General features: G+C 38.8%; 2 protein-coding genes across 2 annotated transcripts in view; one reads left to right on the forward strand and one right to left on the reverse strand.

The window, feature by feature from the left end:
* The window catches only part of nme7 (NME/NM23 family member 7), an 18,985-nt gene extending 4,271 nt beyond the window's left edge, over positions 1 to 14,714 (reverse strand). The window contains exons 1-10 of the mRNA XM_028588453.1: positions 14,528 to 14,714; positions 12,940 to 13,041; positions 12,438 to 12,604; positions 10,911 to 11,021; positions 9,777 to 9,827; positions 9,359 to 9,566; positions 9,127 to 9,232; positions 4,791 to 4,855; positions 3,297 to 3,365; positions 2,974 to 3,075 (exon numbers count right to left, since the gene is read on the reverse strand). Coding sequence (XP_028444254.1) covers positions 2,974 to 3,075; positions 3,297 to 3,365; positions 4,791 to 4,855; positions 9,127 to 9,232; positions 9,359 to 9,566; positions 9,777 to 9,827; positions 10,911 to 11,021; positions 12,438 to 12,604; positions 12,940 to 13,041; positions 14,528 to 14,530 — 984 coding nt within the window. The 5' untranslated portion in view covers positions 14,531 to 14,714. The remainder of the gene's footprint in view (positions 1 to 2,973; positions 3,076 to 3,296; positions 3,366 to 4,790; positions 4,856 to 9,126; positions 9,233 to 9,358; positions 9,567 to 9,776; positions 9,828 to 10,910; positions 11,022 to 12,437; positions 12,605 to 12,939; positions 13,042 to 14,527) is intronic.
* A 505-nt stretch (positions 14,715 to 15,219) lies between these two features.
* Positions 15,220 to 20,011, forward strand: zgc:172121 (homocysteine S-methyltransferase). The gene is made up of 8 exons (XM_028587216.1): positions 15,220 to 15,513; positions 16,768 to 16,835; positions 17,181 to 17,353; positions 17,455 to 17,558; positions 18,165 to 18,326; positions 18,426 to 18,631; positions 19,538 to 19,617; positions 19,704 to 20,011. Exons 1-8 carry the CDS (start codon positions 15,409 to 15,411, stop codon positions 19,790 to 19,792), a joined length of 987 nt encoding a protein of 328 aa, XP_028443017.1. The 5' UTR covers positions 15,220 to 15,408; the 3' UTR covers positions 19,793 to 20,011.
* The last annotated feature ends 140 nt before the right edge of the window (positions 20,012 to 20,151 follow it).

Genomic DNA, 20,151 nt, shown 5'->3' on the forward strand with positions numbered 1-20,151 from the left:
GTAGTAGTGTCTCTGTGTGTGCTTATGTGCTTCTGTGTTGTTGATGTGTCTTAATGTGTGTCTATGCACTTTTACCTGTGTCTACTGTATATGCTACTTGTGTTATGTTTTTCTCATGCCATCAACATGCCAGCTGTTGTGATCTGGAATAGTGGTTGTGTCATTTTACTTGTCCATGCTTATGTGTTCTTGTTTTGTTTGTGTGGTATTGTTGTAGCTTATCTAATGTTTTAAGCCATCAACTTGCTAGGGACTGCATGTAAAAATTAGCCTCCATGGCTAAATCTGGCACAGTTACATGTTTGACTTTGAGCTCATGTTGATTAATGTGCGTTGTCCCTTTAAATCAAGTATGTAGTCGGGGCCCCCCCAATTCTTTATTAAGTTACTGATTTAAAGGGAAAGTAATGGAACACTATGGAAAAGGTTTTAAAGAGTACAGCCTGGGTCAAGAGGACTGGCTAACAGAGGACCGTTGTGTCTCTCCCCTCTGATATGAGGACACATCACAAGACACAGCACAATCTCGTGACTGAGTCGGTGCAATGCAAGGCAGCTAAGGTTGTGGAGGTGTGAACACGAGGATCCTTTATGGCAAGATATATGACGCCTAGTTAGAAGTGTAATGTTTTGGTTCTTTTCTGTTAGGAAATATCACAATTTAATTTATCTACCATCAACTCTATGATAAAGTGTGTTTGAGGTCACTTAATCAAGCCATTCGGCTGGTCATGTGTTGTTTATGTATTAGTCTTAAGTCAACTGGAATAATCAAAAGCCAGTTCTTACCACAAACAACTGACCCTTATCTATTACCGTATTGGTCTGAATATAAGACAACCACACCTCTTTCAAGACTCATTTTTGGACATCTTTTAAATAAAATAATATTTTCAATATCTTTTTAGATGAAAGTGTCACATTTAAATTAATGGTAAATATTTCCAAGGCCTTCAGCTGAATGACTGCTCTGGTAATGGGCATCCCATCATACGTAATCACACACTCTCCTGTCAATCTCTTGGACCACAGACCACAGTAAGATTTTTTCTGGCTGTTCAGCCAACATCTCAATGACATTGCCTCGTTGTACTTCCGTTCTACTTCCAGGCTTTTTGTAGCTGGATATTTCATTTGTTTTGTCTATGTATGAATGTGGATAACGTCAGTGATAGTGAGGTGCTTGCTACAGTTACATTTCTAGAAATAAATCGGCGAAAACACATTTATTTCCCATTAGTCACGGCTTTATTCTAACGCCGCTGGGCTCTCTCTCTCTCTTCAGTCACTCTATCTCTCTCCGCCATATAACGTTATGGTGTCTAAAACTTTGCTTTTTTGACTAGCTGTTTGTAATATTAAAATAAAATGGATTATGGATCATTTTATTTCTATAGCTTATAGCTGACTTCTCTACTGGCTGTTGAAACAGGTGACGTCCCTTAGGTTCTTCAACTTGAACAGCTGAAAGTCTAGATTAGCCCGATTATAAGATGACCCCACTTTTTCAGACTTTTTTCTAGGAAAAAAAAACGTCTTATATTCAGACCAATACGGTACTTAACATTCTGACCTCTTCACACAGTTTACAGTGTTTGTCCAGTCCAACCTGTCCAGCCTGATAATGACGTCTAGAAAGTCTTCACACATTGGATTTTGACTGGGAAGAGTACTGCACTTTGGTACGTAGCAGAACAATGTTACATAGACACACACACACGACCTGTCAGTGCCCTCATCAGCTAGCCTCTGATCTAGCCTACAACAGTTTGTCTCTGAGATTTATCTCGTGTATCAGATGACTGAACACCACTGAAGAATAGGAGTTAGAGAGGTTATTGTGTTTAGGTTATTTGTCAGATAATGCTGAGGTGAGTGTGAGGTTGAGTTATGAAACTGCTTCAACTCCCAGTTAGTCAGTTGAGTCTGAATCAATCAAGGAGGTTACAAAGGCTTTAAGGGAGGAAAAAAACCACAGCAAGTAAAAGGAGAGAACCTCTGGCAGCAGCCAAAACTATATAAAATGTAGTGGGAAATTTAACGGTAAATACTGTATTGATTTCCCCTCATGCTTACTGATGCCACTTTTGAAATGATGACCCAAGCCATCTAGCAAATATCGTTTTTCTACAAAGAAAATGTATTTTAACTAAGATAGATAAGATAACTTGAAAGATGATACAATCACATAAACATTGTGCACACAGGGCATTACGAGTAATAAACCCAATCGGCGGCACATCTGAAGAGGGGAACTAATAAAATAACAGAGGGCGGTGGCAAAGGCCTAATTATTTTGGCATCAATGAGCTGTGGTGTCTGTGTCATGGAAATCATTAGCCAATTACCATCCCCTTTCCTGCTCTGTGGCTGCAATGTCAGTAACATTTTGACAGTGGCCTGAAGTACTGATGGTTATGGACAGAAAGCATATAAAACGAATAAAACAAAATCAGAAAAAATAATCAGAAAAAAGAGATGGAATTATTTTAAACAAGATTGCACGCTGAATCATGGACGCTGAACTAGTTGGGGAATTGTGAAGGTGTGTAGTCACTCATTTTTATGGTGGCAGAGCGACGTCTTATCATTAGATTTCACATCACGCTCTAGCTCAGCCCTGCAGCACTGGTTCCACAGTACACACAAACACACACATGACTGCACGTGTTCACGCACGCACACACACACACAGGCCAACTCTTTTACTGTATCTATATTCAAAAAGGCCACACAATCTTTACAATGTACACTGAGCAAGGGCTAAAACTACATTCTCCAATTCATCATGAGTTTATTTGGTCTGATTCAAGAAAAAAGAAAAGGAGGATGATGGATGGATAACCCTTTGCAGAGGATATATTCATTTTCACCACATTTAACCGAAAGTTTGATGCGTTACTTGTCGGACAGGCTTCTAGTATAGAATATAATGAGGAAATAGGAAATAATATTTAATATAGTTTGACTCACAGGATCGACAGGCCCACAGAGTTCCCTGAATGACTGCGGTACGTCGGTGCCATGGATCTCTAGGACCATGCAGGGTCCAGAACACAGCTCAGTCACCATACTCTGCAGGGAGAAATACATTTAAAAACAATTATACTTATAATACGCACGGACTCAACTTCAAACATTTGGTTATAAACACAATATGTGATATTTTGCTACTCTTCAAGATCTTTACAAAAGATTGGGTAATGTTTGTGTTTTTATGATCAAAAGTAACAATTGACAGAAATGTGATGCAGGCACTTGCTATGATGGCACAACAATGTAGTGTTTATACTCACAGGATACTCTGCGACAACACCTTTGTACACTTCATAGAATTCTTCTGCATTGGCCCGGTCCACATTGAACTGTGAAGAGGAAATATTATTTATGTTTTCAAAATGGAATATGGATAATGCACTCCATGAAATGGAGGAAAAGAGTGCAGCCACAATGAAGAAATTCCCCTTAATCAAATGGGAATACTTCACTTAGTGTATCCTACTTTGAATTGTGACCATGGCTCCATTATCACAAAAGACCTTTTGTAATTTCCATAAAAATAAATACTGTATGTATTAAGAACATCAAGGCTGTGAAATTACATCATTCGAACAAAGACACTGCTTTAATTGTTAATATCCTACTTACTTTATTCCCATTAATGCAGAACACATTCTACGTGTGGCTACAGAGATAAAACCAAGATTGATTTATTTTTGTCCTACGGGCCGGCCCAGAATGTGCATCACTTCTGATGTGGCAAAAATAAATGGATTGAGAGAGAGGTCACTGTTTGCAGCAGTTGAATTATGAGGCACGGCTGGACAGAGAAAGTGAATACAGTGCACATAATGGTTACATGAGTAAAGCTAGGCTACATGGGCATATGAGCATAGTGCAAATAACACTATAATATATATCAGTGTTTCCCTAGGTTTGTGGAAGACTTATGCTAGAGCAGATAATAAATAAATAACACTTGAAAAGCTTAAAGCTCCATTGTGTAATGTTTTTAGTTGATTCTTAGCAAAAAACCCTTTGTTCTTTCACAAATATGTGCTCATTCATGTGTAATTACTTTCACCAACTCATCAAAGTATTCTTGTTAGCGTAGAATCTGCCATTCAGAATCATTTACAATACATATGAGCGAGTCGCTCGAATGTATTCTGCCATGTTGTGCCTCCATCTTTAAAATACATTAGCCAAAGAGGGACATACCTCCGCCTTTCGCACTGGCACCGTGACGAATGCCAGGGGGAGATTACTCGATCTGCCGGCAGATTTGAAAGACTGTTGAAGATGGAGAATCACGAAAATAACGAAAAGGTAAAACTATTACTACACTGGAAGGAACACTCGCGGACAAAGTAGTACTTCTTGAAATAATACGGCCACCGTAAGAGTTAAAACGCGCTCAGAATGGGAGGGGCTAGAAAGTAATTTTCAGTTGGTTGTCATATACAATTTCACCGCTAGATGGGAGAAATTCTTACACAATGTAGCTTTAAAGACAAAACTTGCTAAAGAAGTCCACTGGGGACCAACTACAATCATTAGATGTGAGAAAAGTAATTTAGTTAGCTTTGATGCTTTACATTAATTCGACTAAGTGGTGCCCAAAACAGCTTGGGTGCTGCACCCAAGCCTTATAATGGTATGGAAAAGCCTGTATGTATCTCATATAATTCCTATTAGGGTAGTGAAAGGACAGCTTCATTTTTACCACAGAAATGTGAATCTACAAGACCATAGCACACGGAAGGACAGGAGAATTGCTAAAGTTTTACCATCTGAAGGGCTGAGATTTCAAATCCAGCTGCAGATATGGAGTTCAGGATCTTTCCAGTCAGACCTGCGAACACATCAAAGCTGTTCTTATCTACAGGCTTTCATGAGCTTAACACAGACTGCGTAGCAAGGTGTTTATTGCTACAATAAACTCTTCAATGTGATCCTTAGCAAATAATTTCTTCCGCAGCCTTTACGGTTAATTCAAGTAAAACAGTTTAGATCCTGCAACATTGTTGTTCATTTTATTAAATGACTAGGGTTAATATCACTGAATGTGCTGTGAAGCCATTATACTGCTCCACTTCAAACATAAAAATTGTATCTTATGGTGTAGTGACCTTAGATTGTACTGTCTCCTTTGGACCTAGTACAGGGAGATTGTCTTACTGATGTCCTGTCAATAAGTAGAGGAGACCAGATATTCAACGCTTTAGAGAGCGAGATACAGAGCTGTACCTCCTGTCACTGCAGTGCATTATTGTAAAAATGGTACGACCACAATGACAAAGGTGCAACAGTGAGAGTGAAGGTCAGACTGCTGCAGACACACGTAAGTGAAAGAGGGCGCCAGTCTCATTATCTCAGTCTGACATCCTGATAAAAAAGCAGCCAGAGTATTCGCCAGGCAGGATACCAGGTGTCTACATTTTCCATTAATTGTAAATACTGTTGTGTGTAATCATGACTTTCAGTTTGGATCAGGTGCTACAGCGAGCGCTGATGAATTTCTCTCTAATTTGGGTAATCGTTCGGTCACAGTCCACTCATTTGTGTATTAGGTAAAGCAACCACCTCCCGAGTCTTCTGTGCTCTCCCCTGGCAGCAGCCAGCAGCCTGCCTAGGAAAGACACACAATCTGCACAGCTTACAAAAGCAGCTGGTGCTGTTGCTAGGAGATCCTTTTCTGGGTGCCTGGCAACAGAGGCTTCTCTATTCCAGTCATGTCTGAGTGCATTTTCAGGCACAACTTCCCTTACACCACTGTGATTGGCTGTGCCCTGCACACATAGCTGTAGCGTATTTTGGCCTTCTAATGGATCTTCAAGGGAAATCAAAGCAAGTTTTTTGATATTATTTGTTTTTGAACAGACCCAGTTTGGGTTCAGCTGGCCAAACCCCTCAGACTGGGTTACTATTTTTTGGCTCAGACCACAAGTATGACCTCACGTCTGAAGGTAAACATTGTGTTGTCACATTGGAACAGTGACGGTACTATAATTTGAGCAGTTTAGGACCTTTTGAACAATGCAACTCCAAACCTTTGTAAGCAGGCCAAAATACAAAGCCAGAATTATTCTTATGAACTAGGTTTTGGCTTTTTTGCTACAATAGCTTTAGATTTTCTACAAGACTATTGTGTAAAATGGACTAAAAATGAACCGAGTTTGGCCGACGGACGCCAGATGAGTCAACAGATTGTTAAGAGCGATGGCGATACCTGCTGCCGCACAAAACGCCTGCAACTTGTGGCCAACTGTTCTACCGAGGTATTGAAGCTTCTCACCTCAAATTTACTCCGCAATTGATATTGTTGGGAAGGAAATAAGCTACCATCTCTTTACTACTTGAATATCAGGATACACATGGCAGTCCAGTAGGTGTGGTAAAGAAGGTGTCATAGTCATCAGTTATACTATAGAGAGCAAACCCTGCTTGAAATGATGTCTGTACTAAGCAAATACCTATGATGCAGCCAGACCGCTATGAGCACAGAGAAAATTGTGGACTGCCTTTGAAAGATTACATGAACTCCTACTTAGATACAGGCCTGTAGTAGAAATGTTTAAATGACATTGACAATGTCAAGGAGAGAGCATGTGTAATAAATAAATAAAGTCAACAATAAAGTGCTGAACGGTTGTGGCTGTTTGCTTTGAACTAACAAGCAAGCCAGTTACAGCTCTTGTTTTTAATGAACGTTAGCAAAACTAAGAGAAACAAAAGTAGAAGAGACATGAGAGAGATTTTGTCATACTTGATAAACTGACACAGCCTAAATCACAACACTACTATATATATATATGTATATATGTACAAATGTATACTCTATGTATGTTTTGGAGGAATTACATTTCACAGCAGATTGGGAATTCAACAGCTCCTGGATTATGCCCTGCAGTTAAACATAGCATGCCCATGCTTAGGTAGGTGTTTTTAAAGGAACACGCCGACTTATTGGGAATTTAGCTTATTCACCGTAACCCCCAGAGTTAGACAAGTCGATACATACCCTTCTCATCTCCGTGCGTGCTGTAATGCTGTCTGACGGCTCCAGCGGCATCAGGCCAGCACAGGACATGCAGGTGAATGGTTCCAGTAATCCTACTGCTCCAAATAAGTGACAAAATAACACCAACATGTTCCTATTTACTTGTTGTGATTTATAGAGTCACAGCGTGTACAAAAAACAACGTAACATGAGACACAGCCATCTTCTAACTGTAAACAAACCGGGAACTATATTCTCAGGCGGAAGAATATAGTACTTGGGCGGAGTGATATGCTCGCAGCAAGCCTGTCTGAGAATATAGTTCCTGGTTTGTTTACTGTTAACTAGAAGATGGCTGTGTCTCATGTTACGTTGTTTTTTGTACAAGCTGTGACTCTACAAATCACAACATGTAAATAGGAACATGTTGGCATTATTTTGTCACTTTTGTCACAATTGGGAGCAGTAGGCTAGTTGGAACCAGTTACCTGCAGGATCTGTGCTGGGCTAAGCTAATGCTGGAACCGTCAGACAGCGTTACAGCACGCACGGAGATGAGAAGGGTATGTATCGAATTGTCTAACTCTGGGGGTTACGGTGAATAAGCTAAATTCCCAATAAGTCGGCGTGTTCCTTTAACAGGTCCTCTCTCACGGCAGATATTTCAACTTGTCATAGCAGGAATAGCACAGGTGTAGCTGCAGTAATAACATTTATAATGACGTCATTCCATTTAGGTGTGGCAGTATGTCATGCAAACTAGCAGCATGCACAGTACCAGGATCCTGGCACACTTACATATCATACAGGCACAATTAATGTTATTTTAATGGCTCCTTTCATGAAAAAGATCTATACACTGGTTATAAAACAACATTAAACCCATGAATGCTATTCATGGTAGCATCTTTTAATTTATGTTACTTCCTTTCCAATGTTCTTTGAATAAACATTGCAAGCAAGTATGTGTATCTCCCACACAAAATGTCATCTCAGCTCGCAATGTTCCCATGGTTATCTCAGCAGATTTTTTGTTTTGAGGATTCCGTGATGTTTTCGTCTTGTTGAGTGTTTTTGAACAAGACTCAGGGCCCTATTTTAACGATCTAAGCGCACGGCGTGAAGCAACTGCGCAGGCATGTAGGAATCCACTTAATCCAAAAAGGGTCCGGGCACCTGGTTCAAAAGGGTTGTACTTAGTGACTTCATTAATCATAGGTGTGTTTTGGGCGTAACATGCAATAAACCAATCAGGCACGTTTGGACCTTGGCGCATTGCTATTATGATGGAGGATTTGCTGAGCAGGAAGGAGAGATTTTTTTAGGAGAAGAAAGTGAAAGTGAAAGCACGCGAGCAGATCAAGTCATAATACTATTTCACATTGTAATTTTTTTGTTTACCATGATCACCATCTTTGTTGTCATTAGTTGAATGCCATTACTTTTGAAGGCATTTGTTCATAAACTATATAAGTATTGGACAAATAAAAATGTTTGAACATATGGTGGCGCTAGAGAAGAGTTAGAGGATCACCAAAGTCAGTCACTGACTGTTACGGCTGGCCCGCATTGCCATCCCTAAAAATAGAAAAAGAACACAGCACAAAGAGCCCAAGTACATCCATGGAAACTAGATAAAAACCTGGTCTAAATCAGATACCAAACAAATATCCATTAAAGGATAAGGACTTGCGATCAAATCAAAAGCAAAGATTAAATTAATTGGTGAGCTTGTTTATTCTAATGGGCTGTGTGTGGGCTTATATGTCCAGAACAACTAGTCCTCTCCCCTCAGTCAACAACTTTCTATGTGCATACTTCAGCTCTGTCCAGAGAATTTCACATTTCACAGGTCAGAGCTCCAGTGGCATGCTCCATGAACAGGGATCAGGGTAGGGATTTGGAAAAATCCAAAGCCAAATGCAGTAACCATGTAGCGCCTTTGTGTGACACAAACACATTAACAGCCATAAGTGGAAGGGGAGAGAAATTGTAGACAAGTTGGTGGACTTTTAACTGCATAGTTTAAGAATGTATCAACAGACATACAAGGACCAAGATAGACACATCATTAATAATAAACACATCTGTTGGCTGCAAACAGATATGTATATGTGCCCTACCTTCTGATATGGCATGAGGTTTGATGATGCAGCATGTGCAGTCTGTTAAGATGGCTGTATTAGAGGGGCCGTGGCCAATTGTGGATGGAAAAAAAAATTCAAGCTCCTAATAAAACAAGCAGAATAAAAAAAACACTTTAGAGTGCATAGTCATTTCTGGAAATGTGGAGCACAGGGTAAAATGCCACATATGAATATGAATAAAGCTAACAGGCTAGCTTCACATCCTTACTCTTGCTGCTGCAGCAAATGAGTCGGAGCCATGACCAACGTTTTTTATGCCATCTGTTCCAAACTGGGCACGGATACTCTGCGGTGCCTCCTTCCGCGCCACAGCAGAGTCTGCAGGTCCCAGGAGCCTCCTCCAGGTAGACATGGCCTCATCACCCATCAGCTCCATGGCAACCACAGGGCCCGAGGACACAAACTGCACCAGGTTACTGCAAAATGGAGCAATGGCGGAATAACCCATTCATATACATGGAATTCCTACCAGCAGAAGGTCAGCTGTGTTCAATATGTTCAAATGTCCCTACAATGTCATTAGGATCATGGCCACAGGTTCTGTTAATGATAGTGGCTAGCCACCATAAATGTGCCCTTTTGGTTCACACCTGCTTAAAACTGGCAAATAATTTACAGGGACTCACTTGAAGAAAGGCTTTGACTGATGTTCCACGTAAAAGTCTGCTGCTTGCTTCCTGTAATGTAAGAAAACCATAAACCATGGAGTTAATGAGTGGCGAAATTAGATATTCTATGTGAACACTAAGTACCAAACTACTGACAAAGACATGTACAGAGGTCAATAATATATCTGGCAACTGTGCGGGATTTGTCCTTTTTGGTGTGCACGATTTTAGCTTCTTGGGTCAGGAACCAAGTCCACTTTTCCTGCACTTAATGAATTTCAGCAATATAGCACCATTTTACTGAAAGCCATTATGACCTTTAAGTTATTAAATTATTATAATATGAAATGATATGGCTTGAACTCCTATTCTATATGTTTGTACCTTTGTATATGAACTTCTGTACAATAAAGAATTAATTAGAATTTATTTTTAAAAAGTAGCTTCTTGATTGTTTGGTAAAATGCAGAAATTCGGAGGTGACAGTATTGAAATAAAACAACATTTAACCACAAACACACTGATGTCCTGTCCTTGAAATTCCAGTTGACCTTTTTAATTGTTTTTAACCTTGGGAGAGTTTCCTTTCAGAAGTTAATTATGTACACATTTTGAGAGCCATTATATTTCCATCGGGGTTTTATTAGTGGCAGTGTGGAGAAGACTTTGAAACAGCAGTTGACCTTCATACTGGGTAATAAAAATGGTAACACTGTTTTACGGGTGTGTAACATCCTAATTACTCCTCCAGTTTTTACTTAGAATTTAGTTAGCTGTGCTGAGGAACGTCCTTGAATGAACTACTCAATTTTGTGATCTCAGTATTTATAAAACCCTGCCTGCAGCCCAGAATTCAATTGATCCTTTACTTTCAAATATTTTTTAAATACATGTCAGATCCTTTAAAATACCACAATGTACAAACACTATTACAAGTAAAAGTCCTGCATCCAGAATGAATAAGCACCTGATCAAACTGTAATGAAATGGCGACCTTGCCTGCTCCTTGAAACGCCATATGTTCCTAATGTGTGAGAAAGCAGGGCCATCCATCTGTTTATGTGTGAATACTGGCAGAAATAAGCCTGTGCCTCTCTCCTTGTCTGATACATTTCCACAGTATGACTTGCAGTTTGCAGGCTTTGACCTTACCATGTAAGTGTTACCATTTTGGCTTTGGTCACGATCAGGTTGGAGGAGTATATCAACTCAAGGACATCTCCGATCTTGGTGATTACATCTGGCTTTATCACAGCAAGAGTTCTGGAAAAATGGAGAGAGAAAAATATATAATGGAGACGACAATAGGAGGCAACTCATCAAGATAGGACACCATAACAGAATCACTTTCAATACAATACTTACAATAACTACTTACAATAACGCTTTATAATGTGTAGGGCTGGGTATCATGCCTTAAAGCTATAGTACGTAGTTTCTGTCGCCCACATGAGGAATTCTAAGTAAACAACACTGTCGGCGCGTCCACATAATACGAACCTTCCGAAATCGCACAACGCCCCCACCGTTCCTGCACGCAGTTGCTTGTAATCAAGCAGGACTTGGAGGATTAAAAAAACATGATAGAAGAGGTCATTATCTTCACCACTCAAATTTCTGAGCGTGAAAGTCGCCGGACAACACCAATTTCTAAACACAGCCATACTGAGAAATACAGAGAGAGTTGTGTGGAGCTGATAGTCTTAATTAGCTTTGTATCAACTTGTTTGGTAATGGCTTAAATGTAATGGACGTTCATTAATATCAAAAAGTTACACACTAAAGGCTTAATGTATTGGGTAGAAAAACTGTAGGTTGGAAAAACTGTAGGTTGATGTGCTTTGTCAGTCTTGCATACTTACTTGCATACTCCTACTGATTTAAATCATTGTTTTATTTATGTTGGCATAGTTCTTGAGTTTGTGGTGGAAATGTTTTTGAAGGAAAACAAAGCCGATTTTTCTAAAATAAATATATCACAAATAAAACGTGATTTATTATTCATATTATTGTTTGTCTCTTCTAAGTTCAAGAATATACAATTAATTTGCTTTGAAAATCTGATGGACAGCTGTTTAACAGCAGATGCAACTGGACAAGCACCCAATTACGAACAATATATTATTTAAGATTATATATTTTTTTTTACATTTCTTTTGGGCTTTTTGTCCTTTTATTGGATAGGAAAAATGAAGACAGGATAGGGAGAGAGAGGGGGACGACATGCAGCAAAGGGCCGCGGGTCAGAAACGAATCCTGGCCGCTGCGGTAAGGACTCAGCCTTTGCACATGGGGTACACGCTCAACCAGGTGTGCTACCCAATAACAATACTTAAGAATCTAAAAGGAACTTCCTTTAAATGACGACAATAAATGTAGGTAAGTAACATAGATAACAGCAGTTTCCACAACATGGTACAGAAAATGCAGCAAAATCTAAATAGAATACATTGCAACACATTAACTTTACCACAATATTTACTATACTGAGGATTAAGTACAATGTGTGGGAGTTCATAATGTCTGTGAGCTGTCCTGCACAAAATAATGCTAAAATAAAGATTATAAATCACAGTTACAGGGAATATGGTAATGTAAAGTTGTGAGGCATGTAACTAGAGAGGATCAAGCAGACCTATCACACAACCTTATTACAAAAGAATTATTAAACAATCATACCTTTCTTTTTTGCTGCCAAGTTTGTTTGCTGTGTACTGATCTCCGTATTCAATCAGATTAAGTTGTCGTGAGAAGACATTCACTCGATTCCCAACGAACAGGTCCTCTTGATGGAGGTCCTCATATTTGGTCCTTCTCAAAAATATCCGCTGGTTTTTTACATCAAACTGCAAATAAAGACAAATATGTTGGTAGTTTAGTAAAATGAAATAGTTGTAGACGTAAGACATTTGTAATTACTATGAAAAATATACCAGAGAGGATATAACCTGTGCTGCAAACTATTTTTCCAGATGTCAACAGGGAAAAAAACATCTGTTCTTGCATCAAAATTCTATCAACAATAACAGAATAAGCATCTCCTTAAATATTCAAATTTTGAGACTAAAAAGCTTGATAAATTGTAATTACAGTAACCTTCAATTAACAAGTAGCTAGCCTGGAAGCTGAAACAATGTAACAGCAAATTTAAAGAATAGTGACTGTAGCAGTAAATGCTTACCATTTCCACTGAGCTATCTTTGGGGTAGTAGAACAGTTGGTAGCGCCGCAGGAGAGCTGCAGTAGGGTCATACCACTCAGTAAGAAAGGCATAGCGTTCCTCCTGATAATGTCAAAAAACAGAACAAATTAGTAATAAGGAGGCACCACATAACACATACTGAGCTTTCAAAGGTCACATCATGTTGCGCCAAACCATGAGGCTATGATATTGTAACTTTTTTTATTTTGGTCAAAGATATTTGTGTAGGTCTTAGTCCCAGATATAGACCCAACTTCTTTTAATCTTTAATGTGAAAAGAAAACAACTGAGCTAGGTTTAAATTATTAAAGTTAAAGTAGCATCTCTGTCCGTGCCAGCAGCTCCACATTTGTTGCAGTAGACATACTGTACCTGTCCTTTAAGACTGTAAAGGGGCCATATCAGAGGTTTTTATATCACTGTTAACTATGTTCCAATGCATGCTTTAGTGTTTCAGATTTTTGATTGCGTCACCCCACATTCTATGAGGGTTTGGATTATAATAATAGACGTGCAGAGACGTGCAACATGCTTGAGATAGGTAATGGAATACAGTGTCAAAGTTATGCTGTTGTTGCAAAGTAATGCAGTGCTGAATTTTCAAATGTGACTACAGCAAAGAAGTGCATTAAATAACAATTAGTTCCAGTTTACTAAGAATTAAAATTGACTTAGAATGATATCATATCAACACTTAAGCGATGACAGATCTGATTCTATTCATCTTGTCAACCGAAAAGGGTAAAAGGCAGTGGACACTTATAAACAAAATAATGATTGCCTCAAATTATTTTGTCAGTTTGGTTCAAACTTAGTTTAAGGTTGACTGCAGTGGCAGCTCATAGCAACATGTTTGACTTCCAGCACTTTCTGTGCAGACGGTCCAGTTTCCTTCCGCAGTCTAAAGTCAAGGTGAATGAAAGACTTTATCCTGAACCTAGTGTATATGTGTTTCACTGTGAAGGACAACATATCCAAAGTGTTTCCTCGTCTTCTGTCCATTGTTAACTTGAGAAAGCTCCAGCCTCCTGACCCTTGACTCTGATTGAGTAGGCAAACAACATAAATAATCACTCTCTGATATCATTCTGATATCAATCTCATTTCATTGGTAAACGAACGTTTGTATGCGAACGTAGGAACTATTGGCACTGTAACGTTAACTTGGAAAGTACAAAAGTTAACGTTAGCTACAGCTTTAACTAGCTAGCTAGCTAAAGTTAGTCAATGCTCATCTAGTGGACATTTGCTAGTTAACGTAAGTTAACTGTTACCACCAATTGCTGTTGTAAAACTGGCTTTAAGTTTTAACGTTACATTCATTAATTTGGCTAAACGTTACTCCAAAATGCCAGCATTAATACAATACCTAAAGTTGTTGGCTAACGGTAGGTTAGCTGTTATGCTAACGCTAACTGCTAGTCTATGTTTGCTATGCTTAGCTAGCTACGTTAGCAAACAGTTTTCTGTTTGGTCCGTTTAAGCGTTATAGTTAAATGAATTGGATTTCTAACCAACAAATAGTGCATTAGCATCATTGTTTTTGAACGGGGAAATGTTAACTTACCATTTTTGACAAACTGATTAATAAATGTCCCAATATTTGTATCAGCCACAAAATGTGAGCCTTTACAGGCTATGCTCCGTTTCTATGGCAACTATAGCTCGCTGAACTCATTGACATATATATATAAACCATTAAACTGAGAGGCTGAACTGTACTGTATTTCCTAGGATGGCAAAGGCATGATCCACCCTACTTTGTCTCTGATTGGCTCATGTTTGTTGCCTTCGTACAGGGTAAGCCAATCAGAAGCAGAGTATGGCGGGTCATGTGTGAACTGCTAGTGACCATATGTCAATGCTAGTGACCTATGCTAGTGACAAGTCAAGGTGCATTTATGGTACATCCACCTAACAACCTACATGGCAGTTGTTCTTGAAATAAAAAATAGAAGTTTAACTACTTTAACCTTTACCAGTGAAGCATGAAGCAGTGAATATTAACAAAAATACATCATTCAAAAGTAACATGAAGTATACAACATACAATATAGTGGTCAAACCCGTCAGAGACACCACGCAATTAGCTGAATTTACACAAGTGAATATGAATAGGGTACGTTAGGTGAGTAGGGAAAAGGACTATGCTGGGCTCATTGACATATGGCTGGACTACGTTTATAGACAACCCAACACAATCTTCCAGCTCTACCTAATTGCTCATGCTTTCATGCGCCATCTTGTGGTGATCTGGTGGTATGGTAGAGGTTGGAATCACCTCAATTATTTAAATTTCGAGCGGCTCAAAACGTAACCTTTGAACCTTTATTTTTACCCGGAACAACAACAGTCTGTACATTTTCTCCGAGTATTTTACGCATAGTCATGTAGACGTTTGATTTTAAAAAGCAAAGACTTAGTGCCTCTTAATTAAAGTGTTTTTCCATGGCTTCTTCTGCTCGTCTAAGAATTTACATGAACGATAATGGACCATTAATATTGGACGGCGGACTAGCGACTGAACTAGAAGCGCAAGGAGCCAATTTAAAGGTGAAACGTCACAGATGAATCAAAAATACAGTCTGCTGCTTCACTGCATTATTATTAATATTAGGTCTCTATCAGTCAGCACTGGTTCTAATTCAAATTCACATTTCCCAGCCCGCAGGCTACACTGAACATTATCAAAAGTGTAACTTTAGGAATGAGTGAAGTCCAACTCTTGTTTATTTGGTATTTTATTAAAAAGACACACACACACACACACACACACACACACACACACACACACACACACACACACACACACACACACACACACACACACACACACACACACACACACACACACACACACACACAGTGAAACTGCCTTAGACGTATTGACCGTGGTTATTCTTGCACGGTCGTATAATAAGCGACTGTATAAATAGGAAAATAAGTAAGACATTGGAGGTGCACAGAATGAAAACGGAATCATTTTGACCTTGTAGAGTTAGCCAGCCTGCAGGTCCAGGAGCTGTGTTTCAATGGTTACAACCAATGATAGTGGTTGGCATACAGATGGAACTGATTAAAAAAAGGCAAACTTATAAATTATTACAAATGATCAACAAAAATGTTAGTAGTAGTAATATAAAAGTAAAGTACTTACCATGCAGCTAATTATGGGCTCTGTCACTGTTATATTGTTTTGAATGCTGATTCAGCAGAATTCACAGTATTGTTATCCAATTATTTATGCTTCAACTTTCTTTGGTCGCCTCTAACTTCTGCATACAAAAAAACATTCAAATATCAACTTGTAGCTATTCGGCATTCACACGCATTTTCTGCAGGAAATGCATTTTCTAGTTATTATTATTTGATAGACTGTTTGGTGGTTTAATTTGTGTTTAACAAGATGTTTTATATGCTCATGATAGGTTTTTACAAATATTTGTCTGCAGAGTAACTTGTACCTACAGCTGACAAATAAAGATACTGGAGTAAAAGTATTAAGAGGCATACATCGAAAAACTCAGACTCTGAGTACACTAGAGTAATTTAGTAGTACTACTATTAGTTACTTTACACTGGAGAAAGACTTTAGCAGTAAAGTCAATAATAAATGCACAAGATGATGCCATTGGCCCTGTGTGAATTGCCTCTGTCTGAGGGTTGTTGACCCCTTATTCATCGCTCTTAGCTTCTGGTATATGATCTGTAGCAAGTATGCTTTTATGTCGATCAATTTATAAATAAATTGCAAATGTAATATTAATATACCATTCATATTTCATGTGTATATTTTGGAACACCTAGGGAGATCCTTTGTGGAGTGCCAGGCTTCTCCATACTAATCCCCAGGCCATAAGAGATGCTCATTACAGGTAGGTCCTTGCTAAATTAGAGCTGCAACCAAAACAGTCCCTTGTTTGCTGCTTTTTTGGTCTTACATTATAGAAAAATTGAATATTTGGGGGAGAAAACAAGACATTTAATAATGGTATCACTTTGTGCTCTATGATATTGTGTATATAGGTATTTTTCACTGATTCTCTATATACCAAACCATTAATCGAGAAAATAATTAGCATATTAATAAAAAATTATAATAATCATTAGTTTCAGCAGCCCTACAAAATATTGAGCCTTGATGCACAGAAATGATAAGCAATTGTAGAAAGGAGTTGTTAAACTGTGACAATAGTTGATGGCGTAATAAATATCAACAGGTTTCTCATCAGTGGAGCTGATGTTATCACATCAGCGACATACCAGGCAAGTATTCCAGGATTCACCAGTCACCTGGACGTGAGCCCTGAACGCGCCAGAGAGCTGCTGATGTCTGGGGTTCACCTGGCCAAAGAGACTGTCCAAAGATTTGTCTCCGACACTGGCCCGACAGGTATTAAACTGTACGTCTTTGATATATTTTAAGATGGGAAACACTGCGTCTCTGTGAGCTGTGATGCTATGTCATTGTGTTTTGTTTTTGGATCTCTTAAGGGCAGAGATGTCCCCTGGTGGCAGGCTCTGTTGGACCGTACGGGGCCTTTCTGCTCAACGGCGCCGAGTACACCGGGGCTTATGCAGAGGAGATGAGTATTGAAGTGAGTGGCTCTCAGCTGCTTATACAAGTTACATAAGAAGTCAATATGCATGCTGTGTGAAAGTGACACATAGAAAATAAAAATTGGAATGTTGACCTACATTTTGACTTACTTATTACTGAATAATTTGTTAACTTGTTCAGACTTGGTTATGGCGTATCTCTGTATAAATTACCCTTTAATAGAACAATTTCTTATTAATTCTATGATAAATCATGTGCAAATTGAAGGAGCTGATGGGATAACACTTCACTGGAATTGTACCTCGTACCATTTTATGTGACCAATAAAAACAATTGTGAAGAAATCAACGCTTACACGTTTCGGCACAAAGCCTTCTTCAGTGCGTTTGGCTTTGTGCCGAAACGCGTCAGCGTTGATCTATTGTGACGTGATTCTAATTAAACAAGTCAAATGACAATATTTTGCCCTCCTCAACTTGGAAACTTTAGATGTGCTACCTTTTCTTTACTTTTAGGAACATTCCTATTGGATTTTGGGTTTAGCACTCCACCAATAATTAAAACTAACTAAATAAAAATGGATTGATTGATTTAGAATTAGTCATAATCAGTGGTCTCAGGTGTCTTTTTTTTCTCTTCCAAGGAACTTAAAATTTGGCATCGGCCACAGGTCGACTGTGTAACAGCAGCGGGAGCGGACCTCATTGCTTTTGAGACGATCCCAAGTATCAAAGAGGCAGAGGCTCTGGTTGAGCTGCTCAAGGAGTTCCCAAACTCTAAAGCCTGGCTCTCCTTCTCTTGTAAGGTAATCATTGCTGATAAACAGTATAACTAGTGTCCATTCATTGGTACCTGTTGTGCAGTGTGTCAAAACAACTCCCATTTTGTCCACAAACGCTGTCAGGATGGGAAGTGTATATCGGACGGCAGCCCGTTCACAGACGCCGTGCAGATGGCTAACAGATCCACGCAGCTGGTTGCTGTAGGAGTCAACTGCTGCTCAGCAGCACTGGTGGAGCCACTGCTGGACTCTGGCAGATCCCTGCTGGGCCCAGACATGAGCTGGGTGGTGTACCCCAACAGTGGAGAGGACTGGGACACTAAGCATGGGTGAGTCTGTAGTCAAGGAGTTTTAATAGTTTGGTCACAGCACATATGTGACATGTTAAAGTCTCCTTCAACAGAATACCAAACATCCTTTGATCACTTATTTTAAGTCACCATGAAAAGGACGGCCAAAAAATCTGATTGTTCTTACTCCACCACAATTATCTAACAGCTATAGTTACTTTAAAATCACTTTGCAGATTTAGAGCATAACATATGATCAGATTATATGATGCATTTATAGATTAAATTGCCCACAGCATATTAAGTCATACAAATCTTGCATTCATAATAATAAATAGGGATGTAACTATGCTTTGTGAATTGGTTAAAAATCTATATGAATGTGTAAAGAATATAACCGGTTGAGATAAAAAAAAAATCAATCGCCATGCAAGTTTTAAACGAACTAGGGCGTAGTCTAAGTTTAATATCACTTGTTTGACTTCTTTCTATTTATTTAGTCATTTGGATGTGGGATTTTTTAAAATTTTTGTTTTTATTAAGATGAAATACAATTTCGGTTGCACGTTTAGTGAGGACACATCTGTTGTTTTGCAGTTTATATGAACAAAGGAATATTTATTTGTCTGCAGCTGTTCAGTTGTTCTGTGAGTGTTGTAAAATAAAATAAATTGTATTGTGAACTTAAAATAGTATCGAATTGGGAGTTAAATGTATCGTTACATCCCTAATAATAAAACAATATATAACACTCTGAAAGGAGCCATTTTGCATAATCGGTACTTTAACTTTTTTATATTGTTAAGTACATTTTGCTGATAATACTTTTGTACTTTTACTTGTAATGGAGTATTTTCACAACATAGTAATGCTACGTTTACTGTAGTAAAGGATCTGAGTACTTTTTCCACTACTGCTGAGTGTTGGATGTTTCTCCTCCCAAAGGTGGCTAACATCTGGGAACACATCAGCATTAATACCCAAACTAAGTCGCACATGGATGAAGCAAGGTGCTGCTTTGATTGGTACGGTGGACTGTTTTCTCTTCCTTTTTAAGTTTTAATCCTGTTTTTCTGTACTCTCTGATCAGTGTCTGTTGTCTGTTCATTAGGGGGTTGCTGTCGTATTGGTCCCGCTCACATAGCAGAGTTACGACAAGAGTTAAAAGGAAGTCGCACATCTGCAGCCTCTGCAGTGTGACTGGACTGAAAATGTAACGGGGATTGTTGAGAAGAAAGATGTCGGTTTGTTCCAAGAGTTTATAAAAATGTTTTAATTTATTGGGAAATAAATAATAAATAAACCACTACATCAAATCACTCAATGACATCTGTGTTGGGTCAAAGACAAATGGCACCGCACAGCTCCAACCAAACTGGCTGTACATGAACATAAAAATAAACCATGCAGTCTTCACTTTCTGTGGTTTCACATTTTGGATCATTTTGAGGGATTCCACTATCACTTCAGTACAGTTTTTAAAACTGGGATCATCTACGCAACAGGACTGGCTGTTACTGGGTGTTTCACAAAGCACAACAAAATGTCAGCTGCTTTCA

Source organism: Perca flavescens, chromosome 9 (genome assembly GCF_004354835.1).
Source record: "Perca flavescens isolate YP-PL-M2 chromosome 9, PFLA_1.0, whole genome shotgun sequence".
In the NCBI taxonomy this organism is placed as follows: Eukaryota; Metazoa; Chordata; class Actinopteri; order Perciformes; family Percidae; genus Perca; species Perca flavescens.

Excerpts from the sequence above, each read along its gene's own strand:
- zgc:172121 (XM_028587216.1), top strand. The coding sequence starts at position 15,409 with ATGGCTTCTTCTGCTCGTCTAAGAATTTACATGAACGATAATGGACCA. Across the intron at positions 15,514-16,767 it reads CGCAAGGAGCCAATTTAAAG|GGAGATCCTTTGTGGAGTGC; the intron begins GTGAAACGTCAC and ends TGGAACACCTAG. Across the intron at positions 18,632-19,537 it reads GACTGGGACACTAAGCATGG|GTGGCTAACATCTGGGAACA; the intron begins GTGAGTCTGTAG and ends CTCCTCCCAAAG.